General features: G+C 39.3%; 1 protein-coding gene across 6 annotated transcripts in view; it reads right to left on the bottom strand.

The window, feature by feature from the left end:
* Positions 1–15,425, bottom strand: part of osbpl6 (oxysterol binding protein-like 6) — a 53,281-nt gene that overhangs the window by 12,644 nt on the left and 25,212 nt on the right. Inside the window, exons 5-14 of one of the 6 annotated variants that reach the window (XM_042494470.2) lie at positions 14,939–15,052; positions 14,674–14,844; positions 9,791–9,932; positions 9,508–9,611; positions 8,996–9,088; positions 6,896–7,064; positions 5,312–5,442; positions 3,362–3,469; positions 2,817–2,948; positions 1,207–1,294 (exon numbers count right to left, since the gene is read on the bottom strand). In XM_042494470.2, coding sequence (XP_042350404.1) covers positions 1,207–1,294; positions 2,817–2,948; positions 3,362–3,469; positions 5,312–5,442; positions 6,896–7,064; positions 8,996–9,088; positions 9,508–9,611; positions 9,791–9,932; positions 14,674–14,844; positions 14,939–15,052 — 1,252 coding nt within the window. Of the gene's footprint in view, positions 1–1,206; positions 1,295–2,816; positions 2,949–3,361; positions 3,470–5,311; positions 5,443–6,895; positions 7,065–8,995; positions 9,089–9,507; positions 9,612–9,790; positions 9,936–14,673; positions 14,845–14,938; positions 15,053–15,425 lie in introns of all 6 variants that reach the window. The other 5 variants (XM_042494469.2, XM_088083264.1, XM_088083263.1 and 2 more) reach the window with 5 other exon arrangements.

Raw genomic sequence — 15,425 nt, 5'->3', positions numbered from 1 at the left:
AACAAAAGAAAGATTTTCACATCTATTTTCAAACAGGTGTGTAAAAGAGGGGCGAGCAGAACACAACTTAGAGGAAAACTCCTGCGCACTGTCTAACTTACAAAAATCATTATTTTAGTGCAAAGTTTTGGGCATATCAGGCAAATCTGATGGTCGGATTTCCTTGCAATACTAGACCACCAGAGATTTTGAGGCAAGTTTGATCTGTGTGATAGGAGCAGTTGTACGACATCTAATCTATAAGATTTCATGGTGTGGTGATTGTCCCTTTGATGCCTTTCCACCTGGTGGTTTATCACCTTTTGGTTTTCTGTTTGCCCTAAAGGGATCTTGTCTCTGTCTTTTCTATCAGTTTATTGTTTTATTGTTCATGTGCAATATTCTTTGATATCTTGTTCCCTGTGGTGGTAGTGGAAGATGACCAGGTTTTTAAGCCAGTCCAAGCCGCACTGTCAACAGAGAACTACTGTGTGTCTTCTCTCCATGAGCTCATGCATTTAAGATTTTAATTTATCACACTGCAGTTGTATTTTCTACAAAGAAATAGCAATTCTCATATTTTTGGAAGAAATTTCTCTCACAATTGCCCCGAAACGTTGCATTGAAATAATGATTTTTGCAAGATAGACAGTGTGCAATAGTTTGTCTCTAGGCTGAATAGTCGGTGACATTCTTATGAAAACAAGCATGCATGTAAATGCTAGGTGCAATATCAAGGTAAGCAAACTGACTGTTGTCATATCAATATATCGTACAATAAGTCGATAACGTTATTATCATGACAGGCCTAATCAAGACTGTCATCATTTTTGAACCTTTTCATGCCGTCCCTTTATATCAAAATCCCCTTGATATAAAATGACCAATTCTAATTCTTTCCCCAACTTGCAGAGTATTTTCATCATCAGGAGATACTTTATATCACTGTGTGGTGTGTGACAAAGATGAAGGTCCAATCTCCTTACACAGATAGCTCTCATAAAGTCTAAGAGAAGCCCTTGGCACAAAGCAACTCTGCAAAGTCAACTGCCTCCGCCACACTGATAAATGATCTTGCCAGAAGTGTCTGTGTGTGTTTGTGTGTGTGTGGATGTATGTAAGCATGGCTGATGCACAATTGGGATCCCCTACTTTATTAACCCCCCACCTTTTCTAATAGGGAACATATGGATGCTTGGGTTTGTGACGGTGCAGGATTGGACCTACTTTGTCTGGAGACGTTATCAGTCACACTGGCGTTGTCCTCGGAAATGTTATCGCTCACATCGCTGACGTATGACTCATCATCTGAGCCCTACAAGGGGGAACAGGTACAGAGCGGAGTGAGTCAGTGCAGTAGAGTACAACACAACCTCTGATCCAAACAGCAGACGGCCAAAGCCTCACACACACACACACACAGATACTGCAGTTTGCCAGTGGCTAACAAACTGCAGCAGTCGTCGGCTATCTGTCCCACTGCAGTAATCATAAGATGAGACGCTGCAGCATTTTCATACTTTATATATAGCAAACACAATGAGGCCATCTACACCGCCAAAGAGTAGCATATTGTAGCAACTTGTTGTAATGGCTTCTATTACAGTCGCCTGCTGCCGGTGACGGTTGGGCCGACAGTGTAACACAGGTCTGAATGGGCCTGCTGTTGGAGCTGGAGGAAGGGGGGTGTTGATGAATTTCCTCGGTGAGTAATCCGTCAGTGTGGCTCAATGCATGCCTGGGGAGCTACAATGCTTAATGGCCCTTCAGAGACGATATACATTTGAAGCTGGGTGTTCGTAGCAGTTTAAAAAGGGAGAAGGCAGAAATGATAGTTTCAAGTGATGGTGCAAATTGCCTTTATAACAAAGCTAGAAGCAACAAATCAAGAGGAACAGACCGCAGAGGAGTGTTATGATTCTGAAGCACAACTGAGGGATGAAGCCTCGAGGCAGATTGTAAAGAAGCCCTCCCGTGTGCCCGACTTTTGTTTGAGTTTCCGTTACACGCTATCTCTGCTTTTCATGCTGCCCTCATTAATTGCTGACTAACTCCAGCTCCACACATTACAGTGACGTTTTATCTGGCTTCTCAGCAGCAGGGCTGGTTTAACTCCTTCCTTCCTCTGCAACCTGCTCCTCACGATCCAAACTGCTGTCCTGTCTTAACGATGTATTTCACTATTGGAAAGAACTAGGCTGTCTATGCAGTAGCAAGATGTAAATACTTTTGAAATTGGTGCTAAATGACCTGATAAAACAGAAGAAAAGGAGCCACACCTGACCTTGTCATGTAATTAGGGATGCTAATTTGGATTTTTTTTCCTGACCCATAGATGACCCTCACTAATGGATCAATAACCGTTTACTGATGTGTGTGTGGGCAGGTGAACAAGACTTTTCTTTCATTTTTTAAATATTCAAAGTCCATCTGCTTCCCCAATCACGCTGTGACAGGGCTAACTGTTAGGATCACACAGCTAATGTTATTTAACAACAGAGCCATGTCAGTCTGAGTTTGGCTCATGCTAATCACGCAAACATTGCGTAACAGAGGATGCTGATTCTTTCACTCACTGAAGAGGATGGTTATCTTTATCATACCCCCCCATATTATATTTAATACGTATTTCTAACTGTTTAACTGATAGTATTGACTGATAGTATTAAAGAGAAAGAGATTTTCGGTGGCAAATGAGCAGGGAGATCTGGGTGCTGGTAAGAAGGGGAAATATTAACAGAGTTCATTTACACAAACTACCCAAACTGTTATGATACAAAGCTGGTTGGAAAATTGGAAAAGCATCATTTAAAACACTCATATCTCCTCTGTTATACCTCATTCTCCGAAGAGCTGGCTGACAGAAGCACTTCCTGGGCGTCAAAGAACTCGGAGACGGACTCCGACATGGAGAGTCGGCTCTCATTAGAGGCCTGCTGAGTCAGAGGGATCCCCATCTGTTCTCCAGCCTGCAGGAAAAACACATGCAAACACACGAGACGTTCACTGTTCCCTGCTACGATGACACTTTTAAGAACCGAAACAGACCTGGACAAACACAAACACCACCAGAAGACGACACAGAGTTCATCTTGCAGCATGTGTATCCTTGCCAGAGGGCGAGCTTCCATCCGTTTCTAATTAGTCATTTTTTCCATTAACCTTGGTGTCAGGTTCTGCATGAAATAATGATCCTCTGAGCTTACATGTCAGGCTGTGCCGCACAAAACATCAATCTAAGAGGACTGGAGTCAATAATGCCACTGACGAATGTATGATGCAAACACTGCAACTGCCCCGTCAGCCCGTCAGCTTTGTTGTTTCATCAATGTAAGAGTCAGAAATGAGCTCTGTCAGTGACAGACTGACCACAGCGACCTACCTCATCAGGCGTGGAGATGATGTTCACACTGACAACTTGTTCAGTCAGGACAGATTCAGAGTGGATGCGGTTGAGTCGGGTTCGAAGTTCTGCGTTTTGGGACAGGGCCTGAATAATGAAAAGTGTGGTTTATTTTCCACATGCTTCGTTGTTTTTCTGTTTTTGTTGGTCAGGAGTGGAGGGAAGATCTAGTGTTTGATGCACTGAGTGTTGATATTTATGATAAAAATAAAATTGTGGGAAAAAAATAAGATTGGTTTGGATCTGCTTCAAGGTTATCTTAATACTCTCATATGATTTGTTGCTGCCATTCCTCCTCTCCGTACTGGCACTAAAGAGATCCCTTGCTAAAACAATGACACTGCAGCTTATATGAGACTTCAGAAGTCTGTGTTAGTCAAATGAGTATCAATCGTGACCTTCCAAAGTTACGGTCATTTTAGCATGAAACTCCCTCTTTGTGATTCCACGGACAGGATTTTCTTTGTGCCAAATGAAGATAACACTAACTAAGGACATCTGAAGCCAAACTTTGAAATACATTATTGTACATAATGAGAAGAGGGGATTTTGTGTGTCATCTCTACATGTCAAACTTGGACAGAATGGGAATGATTCCAATGATGAATAACTCTTTCAACATGCATATGGGCATTAAGCATCGTAGTCAAGCAACGACTTGACTGAACTCTGATAATGGAGAGAAACTTACAACAACTTACTTGTTGACTGACAGTTGCTTTTTATACATCAAGCAGACTTAGCATTTTTTATAAGTTTCTGGCCATTGGCTGAATTTAAGTCCAATCTGACATATATATATGTATATGTGTGTGTGTGTGTGTGTGTGTGTGTGTGTGTGTGTGTGTGTGTATACACATATGCACACACATACCCATACATGTATATATTTGCTATATATATATATATATGTGTATGTGTATGTATATGTAAATCATACTGGACTTAAATTCATCTAATGGTCAAAAACTTACAATAAATACTAAGTCGGGCTGAACCACATTTAATGAAGGTTTGATCCAGATCATACCATTATGTGATACAATCCGATTTCAGAATCCCTTTTCTGCTTTTGAACAGCCCGTTTTTTTAAGATTTGATCCGATACAATTCTTCCGAGCAAATGGTGACAACTCTCTGTGGAATCATCACTCATCGCCCCTTTCACATGCAAGTAGTCAAATTATCCATTTTAAATATTAAAAAATATTGATTGAAACCACTTTAAATAAATGTCTACATGCACAACAAAACAACAAAAAGAAATATTTCCTCAGAGATTAAAATAGTTGACATCAGCAGCTGTAATGACCATGACTCCTGATTTTCAACTTCCCACAGAGCTTTGCCATGAAAACCTGACCTCCAGCCTACAACAACATTGTCACACAAGCATCCAATTAGGAACAAAGCAGAGATAAAGCAGCAGAAACATTTCACCGAAATGATGTCGACTGTTAGCAGAGGAACAGTCCAATTAAATCACTGGGGTGGAGAGACAGCCCTAAGGAGCCGAGTTAATGATCTGCACAGCACATTTCTCTCTTTCTCCAATTAATATGGGAAAAGATGATTGAACTTTCACTACTCACTCGGCTGTGCGCTCATCTCCACACATCATCTTTCTCAATTGTGATTTCAGCGACTGCTCGGAATAAACTGTAGCTTATGTGTTCACTCTGACAACCCGTCATCCTGAACATATCTCTTAACATGACAGCCAAAAAATGGGTTTGACTTTAAAGACACTTCACTCAAATTATTGCAGTAATTTCCTCAGTAATGTCCCGATTCCTCCGGGTAATTACATGTTAAAACAGCATCATACTTAGCATTAGGGATGTAAAGTAGCCAAATATGTCTGACAAACAGCTCAGATGAACTGATATTAGAAAGAAGGAGGAATAATGGTTGAGGATGGCTCATTACCTGTGACAGAGACTTCCTGAGAGAGTTGATCTGGGCTGACTGGTCAGACTGGTCCTGGTCAGACAGAATCTGTTTGATCTTTTCTTTCTCTATGGCCACCGTGTTGAAGGCCGACTTCAGCAGAGAGTGGACTGCACAGAAACAGGACAAAAGGAAATCAGTGTCCTTTAAATTGTGAAGTCTTGTTTTTTTCCACAAAATCCTCTAATAGAAGACATTATCCTCATTTTCTCAAACGGTACACGCATTTCTTGTCATTTTAACACAGAACTCAGAAACTGCTTTAAAAAATACTTTAACCACAGAATGTGTGAATTTGTGTATGCTTTGAGGGTCCAAGGAGGGATGGCGTATGTTGTAAAGCCCTCTGAGGCTAATTATGATTTGTGTTATTGAACTTTATAGATCAAATTGAAATTGAAACTGAATGAAAATTACTATTTGTACAGCCCTTTGGGGTATGCTTTGTGATTGGGCTACAATGAACTTTTAATTAATTTGCAAAGCACTTTGGGTTACCTTTGGGTGTGAAATGTGCTATATAAATAAATACATTTTGTCTTGCCTTGCCTATTAATTACTCACCGTGTGTTACAGTGATTTCGTGAAGAAAATGTATCCAGAGAATCCAAAAAAGGCTAAAATTCTTCCTGACTTGAAATAAACGTGGATGCGTTTAACAACAGCAAAAACTACATGAAAACATCCATTTAGAAACCGTCAAGCAACTCCTGTAATAAAATCCAAGTCTCATTTATCCAGTCGTATGCTCAGTGCTTCCCAAACACATGCATTTTCACTACAACATTACATTATGAAACACTTCCGCCTACAAGTAGTAGCGCGTCTGGGCAAGCATGTGCATTTGAACTCTGCTCAAGTTATAAACTTGCAGTTACAAACAAATACAAACAGAGAAACACAATTGTTTCTCTGGCATTTCTACAGTTTTGCTGTAAAGAAAACATACCGAACCGTGACATTATGGTATCATATCGAGCCGTACTGTGAATTTGGTGAACCGTTACACTTCTAATACACACATATGAGGCAATTTCAGACAAAACATTGCTGGGGACATCCCATTTTCTGATTGCATTTGACCACCAACAGGAACATTGAAGTGACGGAAGGCGGCCTCCTGACGGTTGGTATAGTAACATCATGCTATCAAAGATTTTTATGTTTTGCTTTGAGGAATCAAAATTTACTGAGCATGTGATGGACCTCACAGTCACTTCATTTGTCTGTGTCCTACAGTGCTGACACAATAAAGTGGGGTTCTCATACCTACAAAATATTCCTCCAGTCCAAAAACGCCTATGGTGCAATAATAAAAATATAGTGCTTTAACAGAAATTTCCTAATACATGTAGTGTACATAAATGTAAACAAATGTAAAGTCAAACTACACTAGAAGTATACTGAGAATATTTATGCAGTAAGGTGCAAGTAGTTTAAGTAAAGAGAACTCTGTGTGTGTGTGTGTGTGTGTGTGTGTATGTATTTACATATGAAATAAAAAACACTGTCTAGGACGTATCTCGCCTTTTAACCCTGCAGCCATGCATGCTGCCTGCCTACCTTTCTGGGCGATGGTGCAGAATTCCTCCTGAAGTTTAATGTAGTCACTGGCACACTCTACGCTGTCTGTCAGCCGGGAGACAGGGGGTTGAAAGTCCACCAGCTCGGCACACAGGTTGGGGTTGGATGAGTGGAGGCGGACAGGGGACATGCTGGCAGACAGAGGGACCTGGAGAAAGATGACGGACACAGAGCACCACCGTCAGTCAGCAATCGTGTGTTGTGTGTCTGACAGAACTGTGAAAAGCAAGAACTTTGGTCTGTTAAGGCACAGCTAACTCTGATTTTGGAGTATAATGGTGCCAATTATTTCATCTAAGTGCCTGACATGTCACACTGAGGAGCGGTGACATGCTCTTTTCATTACTGTGCTAAAATAAAATTTTGAAGCAAAATACTTTAACAAATTAACTGCATCCTCACTCTTCTGCACCTACTCCCGATATTCCCTCTGAGGTCAAATTTACAGATTCTCAGTCACGAAGGTCATTAGACATCAAGAACTAGTAAATCAAAAGTAATTGGATGTGCTGTTTGGTCCTGAGGATGTGACAGAAGTTATATTAATTTGCTTTTTTTTTGTAATTAAGTCCAGCTGTTTTTATACTGGTACATTTGGAAATCTCTATTGAGAAGCTTTTATATTCTGTGATCTATTCATGAGAGAAATGTGCCTTTTTGTGTTGGTTTAAAAGAAAAGCAACAGTGTATGAAAGCATATTTAGTCTTTTCAGGAATCACAGATTAATATATGAGGCCAAATAAAGGGAAATTAGCAGAGATGGAAAAAGCATTACTCGGGCTGTGACACATCACATTATTGGGTGCCGGTTGCAGCGCACACAGATTAAAGACCAAAAAAGATGAAGAAAAGAAACAAAGATGACAGAAACGTTCTCTTGTGTAAATGTGCTATAAAAATCCCATCTTCAAAAAAAAGTAAAAAGAGCAGTGGGAGAACATTTTACACTTCACTCTTGCTAAGTAACAATTCATCTTTACATACAGGCTCAAGCAGGAATCAAAGCTGTGACTTCTCAGTTATATCACACTCTCTGTCCACTTACAAACAATGCAAACCACTCTAGGATTGAAAAATACTGTATTTTATATGGAATATGGTTTATTTATTTATTTAAATTAAAACCCAACAAAATAATCAAGTTAAATAAAGACACGTTTTATATATTGCCTTTTAATAAATGAATCTATTGTGTCATAATAAAATTGAATAAAAACACATTTAAGCATTACAAGAATAAATCACTCCCAAAAAAACCATTTGTATATCAGTATATATTACTCATTGTTTCTTTCTTTGAATTTGTGAAGAAAACTGTCTTTTTCTCAAACTCCATCAGTGATCGTAGAATCCGAAAAAGGCAAATATTATTTTTTGAATTGAAGTCATAAGGGGGACCACGTTTAATTACAACAAAATAATATCAAAACAGTCTTGTACAATCACTCCCACAACAAGCACAACATAATACAAGACTCATTTATCTAGTTTAACACATGCGTTTTTGCTAAAACATGATTTAAAACACTTGTGCCTACTAACAATGAGCTCTGAGTGTACCTGAGCACACATGTTCATATGAGTTCCACTTTAAATGCACATGCATGCCCAGGTGCACTACTTTGAAAGCATGAGACTGTTTGTACTGACGTGTTTTAGATCCCAGTGTTTTGGCGAAAATCAATGTCTGGAAAGCAATGAGCACTTGATTGGCTAAATGGGACTTGGATTATACTACAAAAGTTGTGTGAGAGTTTGTAAATTAATGTTTTAATACAGTTTTGTTGTTGTTAAACGCAGCTCCTGTTTAGATCAGTTCATGAAGAATATCGCCTTTTTTGAATTCTCTTTCACATCGGAGGCATGCGACAAAAAACGTTTTCTTCGTGAGTTCGGGATAACACACGGTGAGTCATTTATCTACACATCGTCATTTTGTGGGTGAAATTCCTTCAAGGGTGTCCCAGGAACATTTTTGAATACAAAGAGACTGCATACCTGAATGTGTAAAGGAGTAGCTAAGTACAGTATATATGTGTGTCTGTGTGTGACAAAAGCAAAAATCTGAAAAGAGGTACCTGAAGTTGGAATTTTGCATCTTTGCCGACACTTTTTGTTCTCCATCTTCTGTTCAAGCGCTTTTCTTTCTTTGACAATTCTACACAATTGGACTTTGCGGCACACGTGGATCAAAATATGCAAAATGTGGTTAATAGGACAAACACAACACAAACAAAAGCACAAGCACACACATTAATTGCAGTGAAATGGAAAAAACAAGACAAGATCCCAAAAAATGAGTCGCAAAGGAAATAATGAGGCAAATGGAATGTGTGAAAACTATTACACGAAAAACTAAAAATTGAATAGATATTGATCAGTTAGAGAAGCTGGCAGCCATTCTGTGAGCACAGCTGAATCCTGTCTGTTTAGGCAGGTAATGAAGGTGACTGCTGAGGTTTTAAAAGACTAAACCTTTCTTAGAAGTGACACACCTCCATCATTACACTCACATACACAAACCTCTAAATGAAACACTACCTAAAGAGCTTCCTCGACTCTCTGTACCGGTGCATGTGTCTTTTTTTACCTGCATATCTGTGAAGTTGGGCGCTGACTGTGTCCTCTGTAGAATTTCCAAACTCTGCAATAGCCGGCTTAGCTCAGTCAGGTTGGACTGGCATCGTGCAAGCTCTGAAAATAAAGTTTACACCCACACACACACACACAAACACAGTGCTATGTGTCATGAAATGCCCATCAATCCTGCTCTCGGGGGCCAGGAGACTTATCGTAAGACCCGAGGCATGATTTAATTTGCTTCTTTGTGAAATCACATTTGTTCCCAGGTTGAGGAGGAAAATTGCACTCACCCTCTGCACACTTGTCCATCTCCTCTGATTCCTGCAGCCAAGCGACCACCTTGCTCTGGCCGTTACTGTAGGAAGCAGGCAGGCTGCTGTTGCTGTTGCTGCTGGGGGCCACCGGCGTCCACGGCAAGCTGCTTGGCTTGGCCTGCTGAGGGTTGAGACGGGAACACACACAGAGATGCTTTAGCTGTAACTTCAAGTCAGCGTTCACTGTATGTTGTTACGTACTTATTAGGAGTGGTTCAGCTGGTTTTGATCATACTAAACTTGTTCAAGTGCACTGATTAGGGTTTCATCCGGGAAAACAGGATTGTCAGGAAGACATACAATTTCCTGTTTCCCAAAATTATAATAACAGCAAAAACTACTGACGCTCGGAAATGATTTAAGCTGGTACTTTCAATAACTACACATAACTACAGATAGACTTCAGTACTTTACGTTCTCCCTTGTGGATGCAGTTCCCTGAGTCAGCGGGAATGCAAAACGCAAATGGCAAACTTCTGTTGGCCCACCATTTTCATTAATTTAAAAGTAAAGTAAATTAGCCTAACACAACATGGTGTCTGCCACCAGCTTTGCATGGAAATACTTCAAAGGATTAACAAAGACAATGCAAAGCGTGTGAGCGAGCGGTCAAATGTGCCAGAGGTCCAATAAGTCATTTGCTGAGACATTTGGAAACATTTGGAAATTCATGTTATTCAAAACACTCCCCTAGGAGAAATACTGTCAGAGATGGCAACTAATGACAGATTTACATTCAACACTATCACAAACTGCAAAAAACTCTGCTTATTTTAATGTTGATTAACCCTTTGAAACCTGGAGCAACATCAGAAGATTTATGGTAGTTTTCTTTCAAATCTATGGGAATAAAGGCAGACAATAACTTGGTCAGACATTTGCCACACATTGTAAGAAATTATTAGATTTAGAAAATCATTTTCAAAAAGGCTAGGGAAATTATGTTTATTTATCATAATAACATTTAAAATTATGCTACAGAATTATAATATTTTTAAGCCCTTTTTTAAGTGCATTTTTAAGTCTCATTTGTCTTTTTTTGAACGTACTATTTCTTTTCATTTTTTGTCTGTTAAAAAAATAAAATTCAGGTCATTTTCTTGTACTTTTTTACTAATTTATTGCTAATTTGTGGATCATTTCTTCTTTTTTTGCTCATTGCCTTCTTCTAATGTTTTTAAAAGAAATCAAGACAGTTTGCTCAGGTTTCAAAAGGGTGACATAAATGCCATTCATTTTAGTAATTTTTAACACCATATAATACACTAAAACAGTCAGGTTAGGAAACAATAGGTAGATGCATATTTCTCATTGTTGCAAATAATTTTGCTATTAATATGAATAATTCATTTTAATTCAAGCTTAAGTTAAACCTTAAATGTCAATCCATGAAAAAAATCCCAAGCACTAATAGTGTCAAAGAAGTAAAATTCAGGAGCTTTTAAACCTCTGGTCTGAAAGATGCCAAAAACGAATAAAAATGTTGTTCTCATTTCCTCATACTGTTGTCTCTGAATTTCTGGTTTTGTCCGATTAAAGAAAAATGATCACATTTGAGAAGCTGGAAGCTGCAAATATTTGGGCTTTTTTCTGAATCAAACTTGCTGTAATTTAATTTTCTGTCTCTTGACTGATTTAGTACACAGTGTACCCACACTGTTAAGCATAAAATTCAGTGACTTTTAAGGACTTTCCATGCACATTTTTCCCAATCAAGGACCCAACATTGAGACATGGATCAAAGTTAATTATCATTAACTTGCAGAGCAGCGTCCTGTGGGATACTCCAGCCGCATGGCTCCTCAAAGCTGCGTCGCCCATGGTGTAAACTTTTATTGATTTGCTGCAGGCTCTGAATCAGGCCATATGGATTCCCCGTAGATCTTTAACAAGTCAGTCTTTGTTAAATGTCTTTGATGAGCCATGAGTCCTGAGATTTACATTTTACAGACATACTGTAGCTGAAGGTTTGCTTGAAGCTACAGTTGATAACATTTTTCATACTTGCTGACACTGTCGCTGTATTCACACACCACCAAATGAGAAACAATCTGTCGGGGAAAAAAACAAACACATTTTCCTGTGTGCTCTATTACTTGAAACGCTTTGAAAGGCTTTCCAGCATGTTAAAAAAAATAAAATAAAAAAATCTGAGGGGCCGAGGAGTCTCTCAAACAGCTGTCAGTCATGCCAATCACTGCTCGTGAACTGCGGTTACACTGTCAAACCTGGCAGCTCTGATCATATATGAATCAAGATGCTGTTTCTGCATCGCAAATGACGCCTCAAATCATTCACAAACATATTTTAGTGTACTGATTAGCTGTAAAATAAGAGAGATACTCAGATGGTGCTGAGTTCTCAGCTCAAATGTTTTCAACATGGTGCATGCAACATATGCCTCTGACACCTCAAATCAAAAATAGGCAATGCAGTAACAGAACCGTGATTCATTTTTGTTCAGTGCTGCCTAGTTTGCCTGACCGCAGTTCACCGGCACTGACTGACAGCTGCATTAGAGACTCCTCGCATCTGATTGGTTGTATACGGTAAGCTGAGGTAGATTCTAGCGAATGCATTATGGAGCAGTAAGAAGAGGAGGAGGGACATGATTTTCTTTCAAAGATTATCTGACTCATGTAGTTTTTTTCATAAAAGTTACCAACTGTGGCTTTAACTGTCGTCTTTCTCACTTACCTGCCGCTGGTTCACCTGCATCATTTAACTAAAATCACTTAAATAACATGACTGTCGCTCTTTTTCGAGGCAGGCAGTGTGTGAAAAAATGACGCAACTGTGGGAGACACACATGCAGGCACCGGAAAATAACTATTTACCAACACCTCGAATCTTTCCCATGACGATTATTCTGGATACAAAGACATAACTGATGTTTGAATGGACCATTATAAAATCATGACAGCAATAATGTGTTATATCACCGTCTTTCAGGAGCACGCACAAATGCTTCTCTACTGGATTTCTTTCGTATTTGCAGGAGACCTTGATAGTCCTCCTTGCAAGGCAAATAACTCTGACGCTAGGATTGGAGTCTCTCATTTAAAAGCTGTTCCTCTGGGAGAGCTCATCAGGCTGCAGCCAGCTGCTCTGAATCCAGATCCTACTGATCACCTCTAATGGGCTGCATGAGGTGCAGAGCCGCACTCCCAGGAGAACCTACTCTGGCTGCATCCTCACATTTAACGCTCACTTCAGACACATCAACAAGAACCGGGGGCTCACACCATACTCAGAACAGTCTGGACAAACAACCCATTTTATTATCCTAATGATCTGTTTACATTTGCCTGCCTAATTAGGGTTGCTGCACCGGGCAGATATCTGACACACATCCACAGACATTAGTAACACGGGACAGATCAGGGCCACAATGGTTACAAGTGTTCAGATCACATTTAGTAAATAGATTTCCATATATGTAAACTGTTTCGTATAAGGTTGCAAATTATAAGAACTTTCCTTAGTTGCACTGTCAATGGTAACATTTTAGATTGATTAATTGTGATTAAGAAAAAAAAACAAACAAAAACTTTGCTTATACCAAACACAACAAAAAGTGTTTTTTTTCCTCAATCAAAGTTCACAGCAACATGTTGCATATTCTCTGGCAGCATGGCATAGCCTATGAAATATATAAAGATGTATAGACATACGACACACATTGAATATAATGCTTCGCTTCGCGTGCTTTATTTTTCAAAGTCGCCACCATGCTCTCCTTTTAGACCAAAAGATGGCCACCTCTTCATCGTTATATTGTGCCCTTTGTTTCCTCCTGCTAGTCCATGGCCATGTTTACATGCACAGTAATATTCTCCTGTTACTCAGAATATGACAATAGTCTGAATTTGGATGGGTCATGTAAATAACAGATTCTGTTTGGATATTCTGGATTAGTTATTATTCTTTTTCATTAGCCATGTAAACATCTTAACAGGAATATAGTCTTGTTCAGAATTAGGTAAAAAAAAAAAAACAGAATATTTTGTGAATGCAAATGTACTCATTGAAATATGCTTTTAAAATACACCATTCTACTGATGGCTAGAATGTAACAGCAGAGCGTACATTGTTTATACATCAGAATCACATCTTTGTTTAATCGATTAAAGTCTTAACGACCAATCAATCATCAATTAATCATTGGCATCCCTAGTTTCATATTAAATTTACACCGGCTATTTACAGTATTTGTATGGAAATGGAAATGTTTAATTGAAAGGACAATGTTGCGCACTGCTAAATTATCAGACTGCTGATCACAGAAGAGGCAGTCTTATCTGATGATAAAGTCTTCTTGTCGTTCCGAGTGAAATTTGACTTCCTTTCTTCTGGATGATATTTTGGTTCACTATCCCAGTTTCCAGTAAAAACAGAACTAGGCGATCTCTCATTCCCCATGACATACCCTTCTTGAATAAGTAATTGCACTCTGCTCAGAGCACAGAGAGACAGACCGCTTTTTAAGCTCAATACACAGAATGAAAAACGTCCAGGCTGTTGTGATTAAAGTGGTCCAAATATCGACATCAAATCTGTAATGTTGTGTTTTTAGTTCATCAACAGTAGCTCTGATAATTATTAAATTAAAACATTTTTCAAACTAAAATGTCAAATGGTGTCTCCAGCTTCTCAAATGGGAGGATCTGCAGCTTTCCTCTATTACCATTTTCAGCTGTATATTACATGTAATAGAAAAAGTCATCTGCAGACGTCATATTGGGCTCCCAGCCATAGGCCTTTGTTTTTTGGGTTTTTTTTTACTATTTTCTGACATTTTATGAACCAGAGAAAATAATTGAGTAATGGATAAAATATTAATTGTTTGGAGGGCTCACCTTGGCTTCTCGTACCACACTGCAGGCAGGCTGGGGGGACTCCATGGCAGCCGGTGGAGGAAACGTTCGCATGGTGGCCTCTCGGGGAGATCGCACAATCTCATTCTGTCGGTAAAGCCGGTGATGACGTAACTTGGACACCCAGGCATCAAAGATGTCTTGAGATTTGACCTGAAGAGAACAGACAGCTTAAACTCTGTCGTTCAATCACCTCCCGTTTATCAACGTTAAAACTGACAATATCGACTCGTTCCATCAGTGTTACCTTCAGGTGATAGATGTGCTCCTCGGTGTCCAGATCGATGCGACGGGCTCTCTTCTTGATGGACATGACCGAGAGGCCGACATCGATACTGCCATGAAGTTTGCCTTTTTGGATCTAAGGTGATGACAAAAATACTTGTTCAGTTTACTCAAAGTTTATAGTTAGTTGAATTATTTGTAAATTTTGTGCACACGTCAATTATAGTTAACTTCTTTTACGCAGGTCTACTGAAACTAAACTCCGTCCTCCATGCTTTTGATCCTTGTGTCCAATTTAATAGTCTTTGGGCAGAGCTGAAACGATGAGTTGATGAACTGATTATTTGATCTGAAGAAATTTTAACTGCAACAATTTTGATAATCAATAAATCATTCAAGTCAGGGATTCCCAACCAGGGCTACATGTATGCTACTTCTGGAGGTGCCAGTGGGTACTTGGCAATATTATGGAGTATTTTTAGAACCTGTTTTGTGTGGTCACAGTAAAC

This window comes from Plectropomus leopardus, chromosome 10 (assembly GCF_026936395.1).
Source record: "Plectropomus leopardus strain MGB_pleo_1.0 chromosome 10, ASM2693639v1, whole genome shotgun sequence".
Classification (NCBI taxonomy): domain Eukaryota; kingdom Metazoa; phylum Chordata; class Actinopteri; order Perciformes; family Serranidae; genus Plectropomus; species Plectropomus leopardus.
Note: the sequence above shows the minus strand (reverse complement) of the source record. Positions and strands in the feature narration are given on the sequence as shown.